Source organism: Ptiloglossa arizonensis, chromosome 2 (assembly GCF_051014685.1).
Source record: "Ptiloglossa arizonensis isolate GNS036 chromosome 2, iyPtiAriz1_principal, whole genome shotgun sequence".
Lineage (NCBI taxonomy): Eukaryota > Metazoa > Arthropoda > Insecta > Hymenoptera > Colletidae > Ptiloglossa > Ptiloglossa arizonensis.
In genome coordinates, this window is record NC_135049.1 from 2,548,005 (window position 1) to 2,573,542 (window position 25,538).

A 25,538-nucleotide genomic window follows, 5' to 3' on the forward strand; every position below is an offset into this window, starting at 1 on the left:
CAAAAAGATAAAAACTTAAAGAGTTTACGAATTAAACCTTATCGTAAACAACTCGGAGTTAATGCTGTTCTTCAATAGCAATTGCCTTATCATAAATCCGAAAAACAGAATATTTTACAGACGATTAACTCGAAGGTCACTTCTTACAATTTCACATATGTGCGTCGTATTTATTGCATACCTATGTATTGCCTGTATACCTGCAATAGACTTAAGCGGTGCGAATGCAAAATAAAGGAAACGGCTAGAAAATTGTATACTGGTAATACACATCTTTAGATTACATTTTAACTTCTGAAAGATATGTTGGAGAGAGGTATACAAACCAACTTACAAGTTTATTAGTGGCAAGAGTATTCGATAAACTTCTATCTAAATACAGCTTGAAATTTTTAAAAAGTTAGAAGCTGCTCTAAGTACAGTCACCGAAAAAAGTATCCGTACACCGCAATGCATTCAATTTAAACATTAATAACTTGAATTATAGACAACTAGTGAGCTATGAAATGTACATAAGTAGTTAGAAAATTAACTCACATTCCTGTTTCGTTAAATTAACTCATGGGATAGTATGAATTTTATTATAACTTAGATAAAAATATAATAGATGAGTCTCAAAAACCGAATAGAGTAATGAAATCGACGAGAAAAAAGTATTCATACAGTGACATCTACTGACGAAATATGTATTGTACATACCAACAGAAACCACAACGTTCGGGAAATCCCGTTTTTTCTGTTTCTGTTTCTTTTGCTTCGTAGAAATCAATTCTTAGCGTGTTTTGTCGAAGAATTATACTTTTTTTTTTACTATAATGAGTGCCAGAAGCAATGAAACTACAGTAGAGGAAAGAAAAATTGTAATTGACTTATGGAAAAGTGAAAAATCATTTCACGAAATTGGTGAAATAGTATAACAAAGTCATGCCAGTGTTCAGTATATCATAAATATATACAAAAATACAGAATTAATTGAAAATATGCGTTGTTCCAACAGATTGAGTAAGTTAACTGAAAGAGATGATAGATTTATTCAATCGAAAATAAAAGAAAATCCATTTGAAAGTGCATCTAAAATAGCAACTGAATTGGAGAGAAGAACTGGTAAGAAAGTTTGTTCAAGAACGATAACAAACAAACTTAAAAAATCAACTGTACGACTTGTGGCGGCAGTTGTTAATGAAATTGCTGCTAGAAATTTTATTACCGAGTTTACATTTTTTCGAGAAGAAGTTTATAATATAGACGAAACAAGTTTGTTTTGGAAAACTCTTCCGCAAAAACTATTAATTCATAAAAAAAAAACGAATGAAAGAAAAAAACATGAAAAAAGAGAAAATAACTATAGTATTTTGTACAAACGCTAGTGGTAACCACAAGTTACTGATACTTTTCATTCATAAATATGCTAATCCACAAGCTTTAAAACATTGTACGAATTCACTACCTGTTACATATAAAGTTCAGCAAAATGCTTGGATCAATGAAAACGTTTTCCAGGAATGGTACCGCGAATTCAAATAAATCATGAAGTAACAACCATTAGAAGAGTATCGGGATGGAAAAGTATTAAATTAAATTAAAAGAAGTAGAGTTAGGTACTGGGCATTTTAAATTAATGTTCCTACCACCAAACACCTCGTCAATAATTCAACTTATGGATCAGGGAATAATTGCAAAATGTAAAAAACTATTTCGTCATATAGTACTTTGTCAGGTAGGTAAATTTAATTTATATCATATTATTATTTATCTATATTATTTTCTCTTCGTTTTTCGCTCTTTTATAAATATTCATTTTTTTACAGGTGCTACATGATATTACAAAATTCTACAGTGATTATGATATCGAGGCCTGTATTGATTTAATCAATGAAACATGGAATTTAATAACGCCGCAAATCATTTATCTGTCATGAGTAAAACTTCTAAATCATACCATCAAACAGTCTATGGCTAATCTGGATACGTATTTTGATACAATATCTATGGTATCAATTTAATACAATATCTGTGGAGTTGACAAAGTAGATTTTGGAATGTGAGGAAACAGAATCCATTATAGAGGTAGTAATAATAAAAGAAGAAAATAGTAATAAAAGACCTTTATCTCCAGTAGAAAAGAACATTGATCGTATGTTATATAATTTACAAAAATTAAGTAAAACTTCCATTTCGAAAAAAAATGGCAATAAATTTTATTATGTACTTCATCTATTTATATATTATTAGTCTTGTTTTGATTATTATTATTATTTTATCATGTTTACTTATGCAATATTCATTTTGGACTTCTTCTAATTATAATACTTATTTATGGAAAATCGCATATAGTGTCATTTTTATTATAACAGTCCTTACTTTGGCTGCAACAATATTACAGTTACAAAGAGGTAACTTAGTAATAGCATAATTATTCGTCATCAATAAGAGGATTTGGATACATTAGTTTATTTTAGGTAGGTAATGTAAAGCAGGACCACACAGCAAAGTCTGTTTTTAAAATTGTTGAGGATAAAGATGAATCGTAAAGCGATTGTACTTTAAATACAATTTTTTGTTTTTGCATATCATAATCATAATTATTTTAACAGTTTAATACACGTATGTGTGATATCTTATTTCGACAATTTTAGTGATTCATACACTTTGTTGCACCTAATTTGCAGACATAAATCTGTCATAAACGATGTTATATGAGATTCCTTATCTCTCTGTTTGCCACTTTCAAATACAGTGACAAGAGTCATTCTGGGATCAGTATTATACATTGCATATACACATGAATCCTGAAAGAAAGATCAATTTGCACAATTTTATCTATATAATTTTTGAAAAGTTTATCTAATATACCTTTACATTTTTAGTATAAATAATTTTATCCATAGTGAGAAGTTCTGATTGACGTTCTTTAATTCGTTTCTCTATATTGTCCAAATGAATTGATGGCTTTTTTATAAACATCTAAAATGAATACAAAAATACTACATGAGTATTTCTTTTAAAGAACAAAATATCTTCTATAAATTCTATTACAGATAATACATTAAATTTATTTTTTACTTCCTCAAATACTTTACAATTTATGTAAACTTACACCAGGACAACTGAGAACAACAGGGAAATGTTCAGAAGTATCTGGTTCTCTGCGAGGATATCTGTAACCTGGCCCTGAATCTTCTACACTTCTAGAATCAAATATTATTAAAACTGCTTGAACGTCATGTTTACGTTGAAAACTTTGTATTCTGAAATAAAAATATATTAGACCTTGGCAATTAATAATTTATATAAGTCATATTAAGTAATGATGCACTACTTCTGATAGTAGTCCACATTTTGTTTGCTCATGATGCTTCTCATTTCTCCTGGACTAGCCTGCTGACTTAAAGTAGTATGGAAATATAAAGAGCATTTAGCTAATATGCTACTGCGTAGTTTCACTAACCATTGGTATAATGCTGGCTGCTGATTTGCTTTTAAAAACGTTGCGCCAAAACCTAATTTCCATGACTGAAAATGTTATCAATTGAGAATTAAATGTTTTTACATGTTTTAGTTTTTACATACATTACCAACCTCTTTGTTTTGTAGAGTTCTTTCCCAAGCTGACATTCGTGTTTGTGCACCATAAAGAGACATTAATGTCGATAAAAATCTCCAATGCTGTAATTCGACTTGTACTCTTGTTAATTGCACTAATATTTCACACTCTAGTCTGATTAAAATATATTTTAAATTATAAATAATAAGCTTTAAGATTATAATCCCTATTTCTTTATTATTAACATATTACTTTTACTTACGTTAAACTTGTTTTTAGTGCAGTTAATGCTAAATGTGAACAAGATAAAGAATGAGTTTCTACTATCCCTTCTATGCATTGCAACAATTCCTGATATTTCATAATTTTACTGTTTACACTCATATTGTACATTTTTTCATAGCTATAATATAATAATGTTGCATAAGATCTTATATGACAAATTAAAATAATAATATACTAACAAATCTATCAACTGTATCTTGGCTGTAATATATTGACACAATTGATTAGAAACCTCTGCAACTGTTGCACCAATGGAATTGGTTCCCCTTGTCATCTCTTCTACTCTTTTCAAGTCAGATTTCAAAGATTCGTATACCGTTCTTAGTGAATTCTACATAAATTAAAACAATGTGTCAGATAAATCAAATAATTATTTGTTTTATTTTAATCACTGCATTAGTATATTTACGTCTTTTCTTAGAAATCCTTTATTTTTGGTATGAAGAAAACCTATATCTGTATATGAATGTTCTGCTATTGCTATTTGTGGTAAATGCATAAGTAACATTCCCCATGGGCCCATCTGTGTTTGACGACATGATCCACGTTCCTTTTCCTATTGATTATTAGAAATAATTTAACTTCTTTTGTAAAATATAGTGTATGTAATTTGTTATTATTCATATACATATTTTATTAAAGAAAATATCATTAAAATATTTTACATATTAACTTTATTAAAAATTTTACAGATTATAATTACATATTAGATGTAATAAAATTTTATTTAAAAATTAAATGAATTTTCGACAGTTTGACAGGAAATTAGAAAAAAAACACAATGTTTTCTTTTATTTAGTAACCACTTACAACTAATTCCTTGGCTTTGTCTGTACACAATTGAGCAACTTGAGTGAAAAAGCTGTTAAGAAACTCTTCTTCGTGATCCATATTAAACTTATTTTTAACATGTATGAACGAAATTATTTATATTTAGTTTAAGCATTAATACTCTTAAATGTTATGTTATCTTAAAATATGCGTATGCACAGACAGCACAAACGAAACATGAAATAGAAGTTGCAGTTGTGTAGGTATAGCAGTTTTTCGTGCAACGGATTAGGAATTTTTCGCAACCCTTTCACCATTTCAGTGTCACGTCCAACGTTATCGATTCATATTGGAATAAGATTACAACGCTCTTAACGGTAGAAATTAAGACTAAGTATTTCGACAGATTCAAAAATTATTGAAATTTTTATGTAGCACTTCGATGTAATGTAGTTACTGATAAAATATGTTCTATACATTTATGTTCCTGTGAAAAGCTACTTACACATATTTCATGAAACGTGTACCATTGTCATTATACAGAGCGTTTCGGTTAAATAGGATCAAATTATCCAAAATAGAACCTAAATATCTGCTTTATTTTTGTTCTATAAAAAATTTCCCTAGGACAAAGTTACATCGTTTTAAAGGTTATATGTAACCACGGAGAGAATTTTTTTCAAGGTTATTTTTTACAAGATCTTAAGGTCACTAATATTTTTTTAGACTACACCATACATTTTATTATAAAAAAAAAAAATTTTTACCATTTATTCTTGAGATATTTGCATTGGAAAATACTTCAACTTTTCCAAATATTTAAATCACGGATCGAATTACGCCATATACTATAAAGTATCAATATCTAGCGGTAATAATTAGGTTATCGACACTGCGCCGGTAACTGGGTTTAAGAATAGGCTATCTTCTTTTGTTTGTATGACGTTTAAGCGCAAGGTGATGAAGTAATGAACGACACGTGCTCGAGAGCTCCATCGAGACGAGGAATGAGTAACGATCATGTAAGTTGACCATGCTTTGAGTTTATATATCAAATAAATATATTAAATTTTACTTTTGAAAAGTCTTAGTAAAGAGTCTGGCATTTCTCTATAAATACTTTTTCGTTTTAAATAATAACAAAGAAAATAATTTCGCATCACATAAAAAGCTAACCTGTCGACCACGTGGTAAGTTAATCCATCTACCACGCGTCTAATTATTTTGGAAAACTTCTCACAGACATAATGATTGCCTAGCACATTGTTAGACACGTGCAAAGTTAGAATTAGTTTTACAAATAATATCGGTAGTCCAATACTAGCTTAAATTTCAATCGGACTCAATACTTTTCGCGATGTCCATTGAATTTATCTTTCTAATCAAGATGTATTAATATTAGATAAAACTCTGATAAAAAGTAAACGAAAATAGTAATAACACATAAAAACAATTACATGTCAGCAGATAAAGCAGACGCACCTCGATGCTTGGGAATTTCTCGATATTGTTATCTTTCCGTGAGTGATGGGTGGGGGAAGGACAAATCTTCCCTTGAAATTTTTATTTCTAAGAGGATTAGACGTTATTGACCTCGTATCTTAAATAACATTGTTGATACACACGGTAATCGAGGATACCACAGATAGGAATCAATGTACACTTCTGGCATTATATTCTGGGTGATATTTATGATTTAAAATAAAAAAATGATGAGAGCTAGAGATTGTACATTTTCTCCACGTATTCGTACCATTATTAATTTCAATAGATAATTTCATAAAGGAAATGGATGAAAACAAAACCAGAATTAATCTTGACTATTAAAGAGCAAAATATAATTACCTAGGTTTATTTTGTTCTGTTTAGTAAACAGAACTGTTTTAATAAATGATAAAAGGTTTTAAAACATTAGATTTTAAATAAAAATATTGAAAGACGAAGGGGACCTTTTGAATATTTTCTTCGATCATCTATAACTCGAAAATTAAGATATGTACGATGTACGTTATATGATATTTTTTAGTCATCTTACAATTAGTATGTGGATTCATCCTCTGAAGTATGAATATGTATGTATTTTTTAATTATCCTGTATATGTATGTAGTGTTTAGATAGTTTAATTAATGTAAATTATATTTAAGTTCTATTTTATCTTATTATATTCATATAACATTTTATTTTACTTATATTTTTAAATACCAAAATTGTTAAATTTGTTAAACGAACCTATTTTCCGCACTCAACATTTTTCTTCGTCATTCAGGTGTAAGTGATTTAACATAAATATATATAAATATGGTTATTAAAATTTCATTATATTATTCAATGGAGACCACTGCAAGAGCATGTGGAATAAAGCTGATGACGCGGAAATACTTATTCGATATAATGCAAAAACTAAAAATGTAAATACATATTAATAAAAAAATTGAGTTCCGTTGAGAATTTTTCTTTAACTGTAAGCCAAAATAATTTCAGAAAAAGAGTGTCAAACTTTTAAGCATAAGTGCAAAAATAATTCGGTTTGCAAGCAAATTGTTCAATTTTTAGATCCAATTAAATTTTAGTGCAATTACTTCACTGTGCGTCGTTTACGTCTGAAGACAGAAGATTGCCCGCAATTTATATAATGTAGAAAAATATTAACAAATTGTTTTTTACGGTAAAACATATTTTTAAAACATCTGATTACGTTTTGATTATTAAAAAAAAACTTTTTTCTTGAATGTTATTAACACGATTGCGTCCAAACAGCTGAATGAATTTCAACCAAATTTTGTATTTGGGTTCTATATTCTTATATCAAGATCTGATTAGATTTTGAGCATAATCAGTCCATAGATAATAATGATTACTTCTTGTAATGATTTAGTACTTTTGGAACAAACGGCTATCTACTTATTAGTAGATTCTAAAAAATAATTTGATTATATATTGGACACCACTAATTGACGTCATGTGATGAAGAGGGGGTATTCGCGAAGCCATTTTCATATTCTACACGTAATCGCAATTTATTATTCTGTATGATAAAATTAGAATACAAATTCTCAGATGACACGAGAAAGAAGTGTTTGTGACCTATCTCCATGATCTGATAACGGAAAGGTGTATAAACAAAACAATCGCTTTTTGGACGGAACTAAGGATAAAATAGATCACCCTGCTCGGTTATATTGTGGTGGGGGAAATTCCACGATTCACTGTATGGACTGTAGCCATTATGCACAATCTGGCCACTATGTTACCGTTGACGCTGTCGGCGGTACATAAGTGCGATCAAATTGCGCGCGTTGCATGTGCTGTATGGCTCTGTCTCGAGTGGTGATGTTACAACGAATGTACTATTATATGCATAATGAGTACTTATCTGTTACCAATAGTCTCGAGTGAAAGTGAGCCTCGTTATGATGATAAATATCAATTTATAATGACGTCAGCGGCAAGTATTTAATTGTTTTCTTTTATATCGAATGACATAAGTCTGATAATAACAATGTTCATGGCAAATTTTAGAAACCCGAAGGTACAATGGCATCACAAACTGCGGATAACTTTGGTTTTTTACATGCATTTATAGCTTCTTTATCAGTCATTGTTGTCTCTGAGTTAGGAGACAAAACTTTCTTCATTGCTGTTATTATGGCAATGAAACATCCTCGATTGACAGTCTTTGTAGGAACAATTAGTGCTTTAATTCTTATGACTATGCTATCAGGTATTGTCATTTATAAAACTTTTAATAAACAATTTATTATTCTAATATGCAAGATAATAAGGTTAACTTGACAATCTTAAATTAGTAGTAAATTGTTCATTGTACAGTAAAGTTGTGTTGAATGAAAGTTTCATAGTAGCAAGAAGGATACAGGATGCAATAATTAATTTTTTGCAGCAATGTCCTTTTATGGAAATGTGAAGACCACTTTCTGTTTTATTCCAGAGTTACAAAGAATATCCGATGTCAAATAAAAAATTCTTACGGTACATGTTTAAAATCGACAGGTATTAAGATATTTGTAAATAAAATTTTATTTTTGAATCAATTCAAATTTGATCAAGCAATTTACCAATGAGAAATAACGATATTTGTTCAAAAATTAGTCATATAAATAACAGTAGATACGTATTTATTTGTGTAATTATATTCTATTTAATGATACTTATATTACTGTGCCAGTAACCCATTATTCAGCGAATCTATTATGATACATTTTCTAATAAATTTTTCTAAACCTCTTGATAAATAATAATCTTTTTAATCTTGAAATGTAGCATTGGGTGTTTTATTTAACTTGGATGGTGAACCTAGATCATTTTTAATAAAAAATTAAGTAATGTAATTAGGTTTGAAATTTAATTTGAAATGCAAGATGTTAGCATGGATCGTGTCTGACTCATATTCACCATTCAAAAGTTAAATTGAAAGTGTATTTCACATCTTAATAAAGAGTAAGATTGCAGAAAGGCTAAGAATTGTATTATATATTCTTTTTAAATGAGCAATTTACAAGTATTTAGTTGATAATATCAATTATAGTAATTTCCATATAAGAGGAAGTTATAAAACTTATTGTAACTATTATATTTCTGTCTTACTTTTAGTAATGTTTGGATATGCTGCAACTATAATCCCACGATCCTGTACATATTACATTTCTACTGCTCTTTTTGCCTTATTTGGATTGAAAATGTTAAAAGATAGTTATTATATGTCCACAACAAAAAATCAAGAAGAATTAGAAGAAGTACAATCTGATTTAAGAAAACGAGAAGATGAGGTATTAACATTGTGATATTTCAGAGGATTTTCAATGTATTCAATGTAATTATTCCGTCAACATTCTTATGAGAATTAACTAATTATTCAATACAACATTTTTAGTATGAAAGGAAAACAGGAACTACACTAGTGCAAGATCTAGAAACTGGTGTTGTTAGAAAAGCAACAAAAGTTAGCGCACTGATGCTTTTCTCTAGGGTATTTCTTCAAGCATTTACACTAACGTTTCTTGCAGAATGGGGAGATCGCTCACAGCTTACAACTATTATACTTGTAACTAGAGAGGTAACGAACGATTATATTTAAAAACGAAAATAATAGTACAATAAAACTAAACATTATAATATTAAATATAAAATGGTCACCATTTTCAGTCTGTAGAAATATGTCTTACTTTTAGGATGTTTATGGAATTCTACTAGGTGGAATATTGGGACATTCATTTTGTACAGTATTAGCAGTATTAGGAGGTAGAATGATAGCTCAGAGAATTTCAGTAAAAACAGGTAAAATATGTTCAAATATATTTTCTTTCTATAATAAAAAATCAACACTTTCTAAAAAGTATAAAACTTATGACATTTATTAAATATTAATTTTCGCTAAAAGAGTGAAGTACAAAAGTAATAAAAAGTTGGACTTTTTTTTATATCTAGTGACTGCAATTGGTGGATTCGTGTTCCTACTATTTGCCTTTACAGCAATTTTTATCAGCCCTACAGAAGATATCTAAGGGCAAAATAATATTGGTATGTATTTATCACATTGGAAAGCAAACTGAATACAAATACAGTTTCAAACAAAATTTCAAAAAACAATGAGTCTTAAAATCTAGATGACATTTTTATTTTATTGCTATTTGCACAGAGTACATACAGCTTAGGATTTAAGCTCCCGCTTAAAGTAAAAGTCACTAGTTTTGCACCAACAAAAATATCTGCTTAAAAGAAAGACAGATCTTTATTGTTGCAAAGCCAGTAATTTTTACTTATAGCGTAAACGAGTTAAATGGGTTGATATATATATACGTGTTTGCGAGAATTAAATAAGTCTATTATTCTAAATGTCCGAAGTTTGTAAAAATAATGGATTATATTTTTATACATTTCTCTACTGATAATTCATCTTAATCATTACAATCACATAGATAACAGTAACTCCAAGAAACTATGTCCTTTATTATTTCGCAACAAATTTCATATTCTGAATATTTTTATTTAAGTAGATATCCTTTTTTTATTTTAGAGATCTTTCTTCCTATCCTTTCTTATTGTATAGACATTTAATATATTTAAAAATTACCCGAGTATGTGTAATTGTTTCAAAAATAATTACTTTCTACAAATAAATAAGAATGCATTATTAAATTTATTGATGAATAATTTAATTTTATATTAATGATGTATTAATCTACTATATTAATATCAACTTGAAATGGATTATCAATGTTTTAAAACTCTTCATCTCTGATATCATTCAAATTAATCTAAATACAATTTCTGCTGCTTTTATTATATATTATATAGAATATTTCAAAAAGTTGGGACAAGTCGAAAACAAAAAGTTCTTGACCATATTGTAATTTAAGACTCCATTTTCGAGCGCCTAAGTTTATTGACATAACTCCAGACATGTGCTATTTATATACTAGTTAACTGATAGTATTAATGATGCGAAAACGGATGTCTGCAATGTTTACACGCATAAAATTTCAATTACTTATATTTGGATAACAAAACCTCGGATTTACAAGTTTCAGTTTGTTCCATTTTTTGTTAAATACCTTGTATAAGTATACGTTAATGTAAATAGAGTTAATATAAGATTTTGTTATAAATATAACATACGACATTGGCTATTTTAGTATCAAAACTTGGAAAAGTTCATACAAAGAATGCCCATTAGTACAGTGGCACTTTTGTTTCATAACGTCAAAACGGCGACATGTATAACTAATAAGAGCGTTAAAGTATAACAGGCTTTACAAACGGGTAGGCCAAATAAAGGTGTTACATTATCGGGTAAACATGATTTTCAGTATCTCGCGATGAACTTCTGATCAAGATATCGTTTATAAAGATCCTAAAAAATATATTTAGATTCTTTAAAGTATTTTTTACAAAATAAGAATTTTCTATCCTGCATATTGTAAAATTTAACACAATAATAAAGCCGTCGATGTCAATATTGAAGCCGTCGATGTTTTTTTATGGATTTGAAATCTAAGATCAGTTTTTAAAAAAATTAACAGATCTTTATACAGCATATTATACGTAAACTACGTACATACGTGTATAGTCAATAACTTCAGATTTATTTGTTTTAACGGCCAATTTAACAGTGAAGACATATGTAAGTGAAAAATATATAGGTCTGTGCATTCACGCCTACATCATATATAATATAAGCAATTAATATCGTCGTTCATCGATGTAGTCGCATTTACGTATGTAAGTAATATATTTTGATAGTTTTAATATTAAGATTAATCAGGAATAATTAATTACCAATAAACAAAAATTTTGATTGAAATTCTTGAAAATCTAATGATTTTAAAATAATTGAAAAAACATCGATCTATTGTTAACAATATATCAAATTCATCGATAACATTATACATCGATACATCAATGTTTTTTTTTTTTTCATTTTTTGTCATTTCTATTCAAAATTAAAATTCAAATGGAAAAATTTGCCATCAGCTTTAAATTGTCAGAGAAAGAAAAATAGCGTCTTTAGAAATAGATGAAATGTGAAAAAGACCCATTCACTGGAAAGATGCAAATATAAAAAATAGATAGATGATCATGTGATCGAAATCCTATTGGTCTGCTGAGTCGATTTATCGTATCTTATGATGCTAGAGAAAGCATCCAATTTACTCCACTACTACACATTAATGCAGAAACTATGCGCTTTGTGCCATGAACTCGATACTTCGAATAGTTTTGGGATGTCAAGAAAGGAGATGAATTTAAGGCTTTCTCTTCATTTTCGAAACAACTGAAATCCGATTTACGGGTAACAACTTAACTGACCATTCTTTACTTACTTCTGAAGATAGAATTGCCCATGATTCATACAACGAAGATAAATATTATAATAAAGAAAAATATTCAAAAATTGTTTTTACGTAAAAACACTTTTTAAGACCTGATCACATTTTAACTATAAAGAAAATTATTTGTTAAATGTATTTAATACGATCGCGTCTAAACAGCTAAATAAATTTCAACGAAACTTTATGCAGTTTATGTTTCGTTATAAGTCATTATTCGCGCCTCATTATAAAGAATTGTCTCCAGAGGCAATCCCTCTTTAATCACCTATCTTCACAAGTTTTACTTATATTGAAGAACATAGTGTTCTCAATGAAAAAATAATAAAATATTTTAATTACAAATATATTTTTTATACAGAAATACCAGGTATCTTATATAGTATTATCATTTGAAAAATTTCTTTTATGTTTAGTATCATAAACAAATTTTTTACCATAAATATAAACTATAATTTCTTTTAAAAAGGACATTATATGAAATCAGTGTAAAATCTGAAGAATTACAGTATTATTATTATTAGTAGGAACTAAATATAATTATAAATGAAGAATGTTTGTAAATACAAGTTTCTACTATTTCTCATTTTTAGTAATACAAGCTGCAATGCAATTTCATGATATGAAATTGAAATGTAACTAAAATGAAACTAAAGTAATAAATAATTAATCAAAAGTTGATTAGCAAGTTTATAATTTATGAAAATAGCAAAATAGTATTATTGTAAGACATAGTTTATTGAATATTTGAATGTTAGAATATATACACAATCTATGTACACTACGTAAGATTTTTCAGAAGTTCTTGAAGACATTCATATTATTGTATTTTTCTAACACTATATCATTTTATCACGAAAAATGAACGTATTAAATCTATATTCGTATACCGAGATTATAAATACGGAGAAACATGTTTTTCATAGTACGATTAAAATTTAATTAATTAAATAACAATATAGATGTATAGTAAATCCTCATTGTTATATCACCAAATTCTATTCATTGTAAGATCATTGCTGTCACCAACAATTGGGCAAATCAACATGGAAATCCGGAAAGTGTAAATTACTATGATATTATATGACTGAACACCAACTCAAACTGAACAAGGTGTTAATCGTTTGCGATGTCTACGATTAAGGGCTCTGCCCACTCTCAACTGGTGATCTTACAACGGGGATTTACTGTAATGTTTTTTGTTTATAAATATAGATTTAACGAAACAATGAGCTTATAATATACAATAAAGACCGCACAATTTGTTTTAAAAGAAATAACGAAGTATAAATCAGTTGTAAAGTCAGTCTAAAGAGAGCATAATACTAGCTTGTTATAGCTTAATTACCGTTTTCGAGTAGCGATAAATATGAGTAGTATAACACGTTCGTAGTTACGTTAAGTATTACAACACATAAATTTTATATAATTAGTAGCAGCATAACCTATACGTAACTACTAACAAAATTAAACATAAATGCTACTGTTAATGTTGCACTGAAGAGCATAGTAATATCCTTACGTACATTAGGCACGAGCATTACTCTTCATGACCTATGTTCTATTTATTTAATATTGTATTTATGTATTATTGGTTCTTGATCCAGTTTAAGCACTGCAATCCTATAAATTATAATTTATTTGTTTGTGCGAACAATAACTACGTCAAATATTTATGATCAATATATTTGTACAAAAAGTCAAATAGAGTAATAATTAGAATATTAACGTTTTTTTTTAGAGTTTTAAGAACATTATTGTGCGCGATTGTGTACTCTTTTCTTTTTTAAATAAATTTTAGTTTTTGTTAATCTTGTTAATAACCCTTTGCAGGTGGATATCATGATATACTAGACAAAATATTTATACTGTTTTAGATGTATATCGGGAAATTTGACCACAAATCACTAAAATTTAATTTCCTTAATGTATATATAACAGTTCATTATATTACATTAAAATTTATACATTAGATAAAGTAACTTTTATATACGTGATAAATTTCCGCTATTCAAAATTGTCCTGTCCTGTTGAATGTCATATTCTAAAATGTTTGTTCGTGGAGGTTTAATATATCCTTACCTACTTAGTATTGAAACAGATTAATTCATGTTGGACTCGGTTGGCTGGTAGTTGTTCTACATTGTGCTTCAGATGTTCGAATTTTTTCGAGCCTGTGCAATGGATCCATTCGGTTTTTTTCATCGGGACCAGCAGGCTCAGCTGTATCTGAAATATATAAATTGTACAAAAGTGATAATACTTTCACTTTAATATTTCACATTAATCATTTACCTGCTGAGTATTGATTATTGGTTTGTGGTATAAGATTTTGATTTTTTCGTGCTTGATCAATGTCTCTTAATCCTTGTTCTATAAAATCTTGAAAAAATTGGTGAGATTTGACTAGGAAAGGTTGTACATCCGCTTCAGGATATTGAAGTTTAAAATCATACAGTTGCATTAAACCCTGTATAAAATATAATGTAATTATTGTACTATAAAAAATTGAAAGTTACATATCTGAAATAAATTATTCATTACGTCACATACTTCTTGTGTGTGTTCTTTAGATCCAATCTTTTTAAATATTTCAGATAATTGTTGGTGAGTGAACTTCGATAAATGTTCTTGAGTTTTCCCACTATTACTGGATTTTATTGTTGCCCTTGAATTGGTATTAATATCATCCGGCTTAAAAGTCTGTTAAGTATTATTACAATAAATTGGAATTTATATATACATTTTAACAGTTAATATTCTATAAGTAGTTAATAAAACTAACCGTAATTAGCCTTATGAGATACGAATGCAGCTCTGATTCGTTTGTATTATTTATTCGTGTCAAATGACTGAGTATTGTACTACCCTTCACGCGAGTCATACTGTGGAGAATTGTTTTAATTGTCCGGAGTGGAGTATCAGATTTTCGCTTTTTCCACCAAACACTCGGATAATCCTATAAAATATAAATTAATAAATATCGTATTCATTATAAATAATGTTTACAATATGCATATAATAAATAGTATACTTTAAGAAAACGGTGTACTTCCAAAAGAATAGTATCATAATTTAAATCTGCAGCCCAATTAGGAATTGTTTTTACTATTTTCCATAAGCATTTCATAACTAACTCTTCATATTTGGAGGGTGCATTTGATTCAGCACACCCATGGAGTAACTTTATTAAAGCACTAAAAATTAAAATAGCATAAATAAAATTAATTTCAATAGTTTTTAGTTTAATTAAACTGAAAATGTTATTATACATTAATATTAATATTAATAGAAGATACCAAATTTTAGGATTTTACCATATAATAGTAGTATGATTTGAATTATCTATTATTTTGCAAACAATATTGTTGATTACACGATAATATACTTCTGCCTGGTGTAAATGATTTAATTTGTTCTCAGCCAACAAACTAATCATTTGATCCACAAGTTCTTTCAAGTGTATCAATGGAACATTCTTACCAAGAATTCCGGTATCATAGAACTGTAAATAATTTCATAATAAATAGATCATACCTATCACATGTTATCCTACATATAACTATATTATATTATAAAACTTATACATATATAATTATTCTTACCGCTAGAATAACCATAAATGTATTTCTAAAACCTTTAGAAATATCTGTTCCTCCCTGTTGTAAAGGATATGTTTGTAAAAATTTTAATTGCATGTTTATTGAACCAATAAATTTATCTTCTTTGGATTGCAAACTTTGAACTTGATGAGATTTTATCAACTGCAAAACCATTTGAGATTATATTTATATCTCTAAACAAATCAAGTAAATTATAAAACATATATTATAAATACAAACATTGTCTATACTGTTCATTGATTGTATTGCAACAGATAAATCCAAACTAGACATTGCAAGTATTTTGCGTTCAAGACTATCTTCTTTACTAGCGTTAGCCGGACTTAATTGTTGTGTTACTGATGCAGATTTTGAGACTAACAATTTTGGAGGAGAAATTGGAATCACCCTGAAATATGTAACATGTTATTCCAATATTAGGTTTTTAAATTGTAATACTAAAATTATAAACTTTTAATATAAAATAGTAAATAAATAAATAAAAACATTAAGATTGAGGATCATAAATTATAATTTTTATCTCTTTTAATTAGTGAATAATAGCAACTACACAGAATTATACTAATTACTTACGGCACTTTGGGTGGATTTACTGCAATTGGAGATTCACTCAGATCATTTAAATTAATCTCCACAAGAATGGGATTTCTATACTTTACAGGTGCGTTTAATTCAATTCTTTCTAAAAAATCCATATCGAGTCCAAATGGACCCGTTACTTTTGATTGTGTCGATGTTGGAGAACTTCTACAAGTTAAAATTTATTTAAAATTATTGACAATAGTTATATTATAATCTACGTTATTAAATCATAAGACAATAAGAAAAAACTATCTTTATGATATTATTCAATACTATTGCTTATCGGAAGCGAAACAAAAAAAATAAAAGAACAATGTTACATTCTGATATTACATATTCTATCCATATTATATTTGAACTGGAGAATTATTAAAATGCAAATTTCCGCAGTTATAAATAAATGTTTAAAATTTAAGAAAATAAAATAACGTAACAAAGTAAATATTCTTGTATAATGTATAAAGATAACATATAACATATACGTACAGTTCATTTGATGGTAGTGGTGGTGGTGTTGGTTCAGGCTCAGGTATTTCTTCATTTTCTTCCTCAGATTCTGCTTTAACATCTTCATTTGAAGGAATTGGAGTTACATTTGAAGGGGTTGATAGTCTGTTTGTTGAAGCTGATTTTGTTGGACGATTTTTAGCAGCCCTTTTTATACGTTCATCTAATAACGACTGATCTTTTTCAGATATCTGAAAATCAATTAAAAAAAAAAATTGTAATACTTTCAACTGGATATAATTTTTACAAAATTATTACCTGACCGATAAGTTTGTATACTCGTTCGCCTTGAAGAAAATATGCTTGAACAATACAATTTAAAGCAGCATTTCGGACAGAATTATCACGATCTGCTATTTGTTTTGCTATTTCTTTCAATGCTACAGATGCAGATGGTTGACAAACGGACACGCCATAATTTTCTATAAGGGAACCTAATTGATCTAGGCATTCTAAAACAAGAAACAAAATTAAATAATTTAATATTATTCGATTTAATTTTTTACAATTTATTTTCATTTATATTGCTTACCTGTTCTTTGTCTAGCATTTTTAGATTTTAAACCCTCCATTACATACGAAAATAATTTGCTTATTGGATACACCAATGCTATTTGTTTAAATAATGCCCGAACTCCGTTACGCACAGCATCTTTTGGATCACCAATCTAAACAAAAGTGTATTAAACAGAGAAAGACATGTTGATAAATATGTATGTTATGAAAAAAAAATGTGAAAGATTTACTTTAATAATGAGATATGGAATAAACGATGCCGCTTCGTTCTCTAACATATGATATTGATCTTCTATTAACAAATTGAATACCATCCGCAAATATTCTAAACCTTTTAGTAATACAGAAGGGTTGGTGTCAAAAAATCTTAGTGTTAACCATTTGAGGATAAGGTCCAAATTAGACACTAATGCTTTATTGTTATCAGGCAGATCCTAAAATTTGTAGAAATATTAAACTTGTGTCTTTAATGATATAATATAATGTTAATATTTATTAAAAAATATTAATAAAAACATTTAAAATATAAATTTGTTAAATATCTACCTCTGTTAATGCCTCAATAGCTTTAAGATGGTATCGAAAATCTGAATGAAACATATTTGCTATTAACGTTTTGTTTACATTTGCAGCAGTCATAAGTTCCTTTAAAAGTTCAACAAATTCTTCTCTGGGTGTGGTAAAGTTCCATTTCAGAACCTTCAATTTTTGCTCATCGATCACACGTTGGTGTTTAAGATTATTAATAGCCAATAAAGGACTTGTATCCACATCGTCATCTTTTTTACGAGCACTGCCAGGTTTTGATGCTGGTTGATTCTGTTTAGACTTTACTACTGCTTTTGATGCTTTTAAAGCGCCAGCACTTTTAACAACTTTCTGAGTACTTTCTTCTGAGGCTTGCTTTTTCGGTAAAGGTTTAATAGGTAGATTTGGCCGAGATTTGTCCAATGCAGCAAGTACTACTGTTCTTGATCCAGGTTTCAATTTTTCTGTGTTCCTAGCCATTACTTCGTAAGAAAGATGAATCATAAAACCTAATACTGCTTCTTGAGCATTTTTCCGAACATCAGAATTACGATCTTCTAAATTACTGTACAAATATGGAAGACATACAAAAAGTTCTTCTTTTGGTATCTGTTTTACAGGAATTAGCGACAATTTTTGGGCTAACCAATTCCAAACCTCGGCCCTAAGTACTGGTGAACCAGATTTTAAAGCATCTCCTATTATTTCTCCATCAAAGAATTCTTTGTAGCCGCACTGATCCCCCCACGTGTTTATACACGAAATTGCTGCTGTTCTAATCCAATTTTTACTATCACCCAAACATTGTATGAAACCAGGAAAAAGAACTCGAATATGTTGTTTTGCAGGTGGACCCATGGCTACAGCTAATGCCTGACATATACCTAGAGTTGACTGTGCTATCTTACTATTACTGTCAACTAATCGCAAGGCTAATCCTTGTGGTAAATCACCAATAGAGCCTTTTATAAATTTTGCCTCGGAGATAATAGTACTTACTTTTTGTAAACCCTCATTTCGTACCTAATGTTACAAAAAATACAATTTATTACATATTAGAAAACGTTTCTATACCATATTAATATTATAGATAATACCATATTTACCTTCCAATTTTTATCAGATAATTCGTTAAGAAGACTCTCTGAAATTTGATTACTGACATCGATCCGTGGAATGAGATTATTAATGTCGAGCTCACTATTGCTGCTAAATTTCTTATCTACTTCAGCATCATCATCATTATCACTTGTTTTATCCTTTTTGCTTTTTACTCCACGAATTGGTATTGGAGGAGTTTCACCATTATGCTAAAACAATATAACTTGTTAATATAATTATTACTATCGTTTAAATAAAGATTAATTTGTACGAAGAAATATATAGTTATAATAGCATATTTGTAAACAATAATTTACCTTAATAGTGAAATGTTTACCTTTTCACATTCTTGTTCAATTTGTTGACGCAGAGTAGGCTTCTCATTCTCAAAAAACATAAGTAGTGGTTTACCCATAAATAAATATAATGTGCCTAACAATGTAATAGCTGCAGTACGAACACTAGGATTTGTTGCTGTAACCGCTTTTTTGATATTTTCCATTAAAGATTTAACATTGACACTAAAATATTCATATATGCTGTATAAATACTACTTCACTTATTCATTTCTAAATTTTGTTTAAAGCAGATCTATTACTTACACACAACCGAATTCTGTGAGACCCTTACATAACAATGTTAATGTTTCTTGTTGAACTTTGGGATTCTTTTGATTGAAGGCAAATGCCACTATTTCATCTGCCACATGTTCAAAACTTGTTGCTTCTGCTATTGCTAAAAGAGTATCTCCCGCAATTGTACTATTTTTCACATCTCCTAATTTCTCAGTTATATCCATGAGGCAATATTCACAAACAGTACTGCAAGAAATATAATTAATAAAATAAGTGAATGAATTTTTTATTCTATCATAAAATTAAATATGAATTAAATATAAATCTTACGTTGAAAATGGAAAATTTTCTGCTAGATATTTGACTATTTCTAATCGCAATTTGAGAACTTGGAAATTTGTGTCTTTAAAACCTGGCTTTCTTGCTAAAGTCCGTACAATAACTTGTGTAGATCCTTCTATTGAATCCATTTGTTTTACAGACTAGAAAAATAAAACCATGATATTATTTTATACCTCCTAAAATATTATAATTTATTTATTATTACTAGACTGTGAATGTATATACAAATGCATATATTAATAAAATAAAATTATAAAAATGGGATTTTAGCAAAAATTTATTTTATCTTTATAGGATCTTAATGATGTATATTTCATTTTGCATATTTGTATATCTCATATGTGCATAAACATTCACAGTCTAATTATTATAAAAAAATTACAGAAATGATCCCATTACTTCTAGAAGTTGTTCAACTGCAGATAAACGGTTCTTCCAGTTACTATCAACAAGACCTGAAAGAGTGTCAGGTGGTAAGAATTGTACTGCCATTTCTTCTATTTCTTCAACACTATAATTTTTCTCTGTTTGAATTTTTGTAGTAGATGGTTTCTTTGAAATTGCTGTAATAAATACCAAAAATTAAACGACACTTATTACAATTATAGTATATTTACGTTGTTAAATTCAGTTTTAATATCTACCCAAATTTGTCAAAGACGAAGCAGACGGCTTCTTAGCTGAAGGTTTCTTAACTGCACTTGTATTAGGTCTCTTTGGAGCTTTAAATTCTGATTCTTTAGGTTTTGCTGTTGATTCAATTTTACTTGGAGCTGTATTTGGTCTTTCTATAGCGACTTTTGGTGCACTAGGCACTTTAACATGTATTACAGCTTTTTCTGCACATTCTTTTATCTAATAAAAAAAAAGGAAAATAAATAAATGTATAAATGTATAAATTCAATACGAGAAATTTAATATTTGCTTACACAATTATAAACAAAAATGGTTAAGTATAAAGTACCTTCGTCATTTTTAAATTATCAATATCTGTAAGAAACGGCATCATAGCTTTTTCACCGATTAATTTCATTGCTGTGCCAATAGCCTCTGCAGAAGTATCTCGAACAGTTGGATCTGGAATAATTTTCTCTCTTTAGTGTACAATAAGTTCTCGAGTTATATATGTATTCATAAATATACAGTTGTATTCCATTTATGTATTTAGATATTAAATAGTCTTCTTTTTATAAATAAGAATATATATAATAACATACATATAAAAGCATGTATATATCTGTTTAAGTTTCATCATCTTTTGAAACCTAGATTGTATAGAAAATGCATTATAAGAGAAAGTAAGATAAATTTTAGAAGAAATTGGGTCAGATATTTTATTTAAATTTTGTAAAGCCTGTAATTTAAAAAAAAATTAATCAATACTGTTCACATTTACTTTAGTAACAGTACTACTTTCTTCTTAACTCATGGGTGTTCTTTCCTTCTATAATACATTTTATTTATACAATTCTCAGGCTTGTTTAGTATTCAACTTGAAATTAACTGTATAAGTCGAGTTCTCACCACACATTAAAAAGAACTTAATTTTAAGAAAATCTATTTCAAAACATACCTGGTTCATTTAAAGTTTTTAAAAGTACACCAGTATATGCTTTTAATAACTTTTTATTTAAACTTTGTGGTGGTGTACGAGAAAAGCATCTTGATAAATAAGCAGCTGTTTCTGCTTTAACTGCAGGATTTTTATTCTCTAATGCAACAAGTGTATCTTCTAATATAGTATCAATAGTAACCTAATATAAATAAAAAATATGTTATTTCAATATATATGATATTACATAATTCAATATATATTTGCATATATATTGTCTTGATATTTATAAACCATCAATTGTATATTACTTAAATGTTTTGTTGTATAACATTTTTAACATATATTTTTTAATAATTATATATCACAAGAATTTATACATATACATTTTTCTTATACTTACACTAAGAAAAATAGCATCAGCAGCTTCTCTAAGTGCTTGTACAACATTTTGTTTCTTTTCGCGAAACTTTTCCAAAATCGATGAGAGACAAGCTGTTGCATATGGTTGAAATCGTTTTTTAAGACCTATAGCTAGTCCAGCTAGACATTTTCCAGCCAAAGCAACAACTAGTACGTTAGTATCTTTGGAAATAACCTGTTTATAACATTCGTTTAAAAATAAAATAATAATAAGTTTTGTAAAATAAATCTTGTAACACATACCCTTTTCAAAGCTCTCACTATATCTCCATAGTCACCATTTTCTAGTTTAGGATTTTTTACAAGAGTTTCTAAAGCTTCTAAAGCTTCCTTTCGCTCTTGCCATTTTTTAGCTTCAATTTTGTCATAAAAATCTTTTGGTAGTTTAGAAAGGATATCAATAGGTTCTAACAATTCATAAGGATCAATTTCTGGGATAGAGCCACCATCTCCGTCGTCTTTACCATCTTAACAAAATATTTTGCATTAAGAACAAAAACATAAAAATTATATCAAACAATTTGAAATAATATTTTTACCTTCCCCATTTTCACTTATAGAATCTACAATACATATTGATTTTGGTTTCTGAGATTTCAGAAAACGAGTTGGTACAACCTTCTCTTCTTTTAAATTATTAAACTCTACTTCCAATTCTGTGATTTGTACTGGTTTTAGTGTATTTAATTGTTGTTTTAAAGGAGCACCTATCCACCTGAGAATTTCATAAAATATTACACAAAATACATATTCATATATTATCAAGAATAATTTAAAAACATTGAATGTTAAAAGAATACCTATAAATTTCAATAACCATGAATTTGCCTTCATCTCTAACTGTTTTATCTCTGTCTTCGAGAAAATTAGGCATCTTTTTTATTAAAGGCTTTATATTAATTACTTTAGGACCAAATTGCCTGTAATATCCAAAAAAAGAAACATTAAAAAATTATGCAATAAATATAAAATAAATTTTATTTATAGTAGTTAATAATATAGACAATATATCATTACCTTAAAGCCAGTGTTAAAGTAGAAATACAAGCTGCAACAATTTTTGGATTTTTTGCTTCTGTTCCCTTTAACAATTCTTCCTGAACAGCTTCATGTTTTTCAATTTCTATGTACATCAATGTTATTTGCACTGCCAACTCTTTTGTCTTAGCTTTAGGTGCAGCGATACATTTAGTGACTATTCCATTCATAACTTCACCAACTGTCCTATAAAATTATATATGTATAAGCAATTTGATCCAAGATCTTAAAATCATTGTTTAACCAAAATATACATATCACTAAATTGTATCAACATAAAAGTAATGCTAAACGATGTGTAAATCAATTTGTAAATTTTTTTATATAAAACTTACTTTCCTGCTACTGCAGCATTTTCAATAAAAGCCAATGCTGCCTCTAATCCTTTTTCTTGTGCTGCAGCATTGCTATCTATTACAAACTTTTTAATAAATCCTAGGTACTTGTTCCATTCATTGGACTTTTCATCATCAATACATTGGAATGTGTTCACACATTCTTTATAACCATGCAAACGAGCTCTCCATAACTATATAATATTAATATTTCAGAAAATTCATTTATTAAAAGTAGTTAAAAATACAATCACTACTAAAGTAAAAGTTAAAAGCTGTATTAAAACACATATTACCTTGTGAACACATCGTTCTTCTAACGGTAATTTAATATACTCTGTATCTTGTTCCATATTTTAAAATCTATAAAAATGATTAATTTAAATATTTTTGCACTACTTTATACTATTTTTAATATCTTACTAGAGTGTTAATATTTAACATAAAATATCACTATAACAAATATTATGCGTAATTACCTCCAAATGTACATATTATTTTTTTACATTATAAATTATTTAAGTAAATAACTTAATTCACTATATTTAAAATTTTCACTAGATATTATGCTTGCACATAAATAAAAAGAATGATAAAAACAAAACATATACATAGTATGAATATGAATATAATCAATATGATTGATACATTAGACAGATGATGAATAAATAATGTAACTTATTTTATATATTCCCCAATGTGTACTTTTTGTATTAGTACTACCGATGAAAAAATATTATATATAATAATAAGGAAAGAATTTTAGATATAAAAGAGAGCATTAAGAGCAAAAACTAAATGCTGTTTCAAAATCTTGCAACATATTAAATAAAAGATTAGAAATTGTTATTTTATTTACAAAACAACTGGAATTTTATAAAACAAATAGTTCCTTTTATGATATAGTTAAAACAATCACCGAAATGTATTTGTTGTAAATAAATTTATTATATGTCGATGTATTTCAATAGCAATGGTTTACATATTTCATACACGTTCAAACAAATGTTAATTCATTATTGCAGATGAATCTTAATAGAACAAACAAGAAAATACGACAAGTCCTGATCTGTGACAACAGCAGATTTCGGACATCAGAATATAGTAGCCGAAAGGATTCAACATTAAAAATCCGAACCTACCTTACAAACCGGAGATATATGAGAATAACTTTTGATAGGACAGTCAACGTACTTCAAAAAATCGTTGACTCAATTCATTAGAATTGTTCACACAACCAAACTGTAAGGCCTACGATGACCTTTTAACGGCCGTTGAGTCCTTTACATTTAATGTTCAAATACAAGTCCTCGTTGCAACCGTTAAGACTGAACGCAAACAAAAAGACAACTATATCTTTCGAAACTACGAATTTCTGAACCCGGTCAATGTTGCAGTTCACCATTTATGTCGATAGATGGTACTACAAGCGAATTTCTTTTGTTCTGAAATTTAAGCCTCGTTCTTTGAACATTATTTACTAATTTTTAACTTTCATTTATACAGTCTTATAATTTCTTACTTGTTTTGTTATATTAATTTAACATAAATGTACTAACAAATTTGATAAGAACGTTAGAATTAGTTTGAATATCTTTATTCATACGCATCAATTTTCTTAGAATAAACACATTTGTATTGAAAATGTTAAGCAAATTTTCATATTGATTCAAAGACAAAAGAAATATCAACAAAATATATATTCAAATAAAATAATGATATGTGAGCATACACATGACATTTCTCAGAATTTCATCAGCAAAATTTAATTAGCATTGTTAATTTATTGGTTTATACTGTAACATATTGAATAACATTTTAACTAACATATACAGTACAATTTTATGTATATTAAACAAAATAATTATTTAATCGATACATTTGTATTTTATAAATACACACTTCATAATTACTTTAATATCTTTTAATTTATTCTGAGTTTTTAGTGCATTATATTAAAAATGATATTAC

The 25,538-nt window shown here is 28.0% G+C and overlaps 3 protein-coding genes and 1 long non-coding RNA gene across 6 annotated transcripts; 2 read left to right on the plus strand and 2 right to left on the minus strand.

Moving 5' to 3' along the window:
* The first annotated feature begins 700 nt into the window (after nt 1–700).
* LOC143155151 (uncharacterized) lies at nt 701–3,551 on the plus strand. The gene is made up of 3 exons (XR_012994326.1): nt 701–1,104; nt 1,501–1,717; nt 1,809–3,551. It is a non-coding gene; the product is annotated as an uncharacterized LOC143155151 (long non-coding RNA).
* On the minus strand, nt 2,100–5,382 carry LOC143155149 (KICSTOR subunit 2). Of its 2 annotated transcripts, XM_076327561.1 has the most exons (10): nt 5,368–5,382; nt 4,640–5,223; nt 4,239–4,385; nt 4,009–4,160; nt 3,807–3,947; nt 3,580–3,718; nt 3,320–3,513; nt 3,098–3,248; nt 2,854–2,964; nt 2,100–2,789 (listed from the first exon to the last, which is right to left on the minus strand). In XM_076327561.1, the coding sequence occupies exons 2-10, from the start codon at nt 4,718–4,720 to the stop codon at nt 2,619–2,621; spliced, it is 1,287 nt and encodes a 428-aa protein (XP_076183676.1). In that variant the 5' UTR covers nt 4,721–5,223; nt 5,368–5,382; the 3' UTR covers nt 2,100–2,618. The 2 variants fall into 2 exon arrangements, with proteins under 2 accessions (XP_076183676.1, XP_076183677.1); XM_076327562.1 differs by lacking the exon at nt 5,368–5,382 and having other exon boundaries at nt 2,101–2,789; nt 2,860–2,964.
* A 40-nt stretch (nt 5,383–5,422) lies between these two features.
* On the plus strand, nt 5,423–12,764 carry LOC143155150 (putative divalent cation/proton antiporter TMEM165). The gene is made up of 7 exons (XM_076327563.1): nt 5,423–5,622; nt 7,659–8,046; nt 8,121–8,322; nt 9,210–9,385; nt 9,490–9,672; nt 9,788–9,893; nt 10,044–12,764. Exons 2-7 carry the CDS (start codon nt 7,963–7,965, stop codon nt 10,118–10,120), a joined length of 828 nt encoding a protein of 275 aa, XP_076183678.1. The 5' UTR covers nt 5,423–5,622; nt 7,659–7,962; the 3' UTR covers nt 10,121–12,764.
* A 404-nt stretch (nt 12,765–13,168) lies between these two features.
* On the minus strand, nt 13,169–24,913 carry Msps (msps cytoskeleton-associated protein 5). 2 transcript variants are annotated; one of them, XM_076304148.1, is made up of 31 exons: nt 24,710–24,913; nt 23,864–23,930; nt 23,568–23,761; nt 23,212–23,418; nt 22,995–23,114; nt 22,734–22,909; nt 22,438–22,661; nt 22,175–22,369; nt 21,793–21,973; nt 21,184–21,296; nt 20,864–21,074; nt 20,619–20,782; nt 20,208–20,359; nt 19,905–20,123; nt 19,640–19,823; nt 19,308–19,511; nt 18,220–19,224; nt 17,904–18,107; nt 17,690–17,825; nt 17,416–17,609; nt 17,137–17,348; nt 16,642–16,815; nt 16,288–16,456; nt 16,051–16,209; nt 15,763–15,950; nt 15,480–15,642; nt 15,231–15,404; nt 14,999–15,148; nt 14,741–14,915; nt 14,532–14,674; nt 13,169–14,068 (listed from the first exon to the last, which is right to left on the minus strand). In XM_076304148.1, exons 2-30 carry the CDS (start codon nt 23,918–23,920, stop codon nt 14,553–14,555), a joined length of 5,826 nt encoding a protein of 1,941 aa, XP_076160263.1. In that variant the 5' UTR covers nt 23,921–23,930; nt 24,710–24,913; the 3' UTR covers nt 13,169–14,068; nt 14,532–14,552. The 2 variants fall into 2 exon arrangements, with proteins under 2 accessions (XP_076160263.1, XP_076160262.1); XM_076304147.1 differs by having other exon boundaries at nt 14,528–14,674.
* Nucleotides 24,914–25,538: the final 625 nt, after the last annotated feature.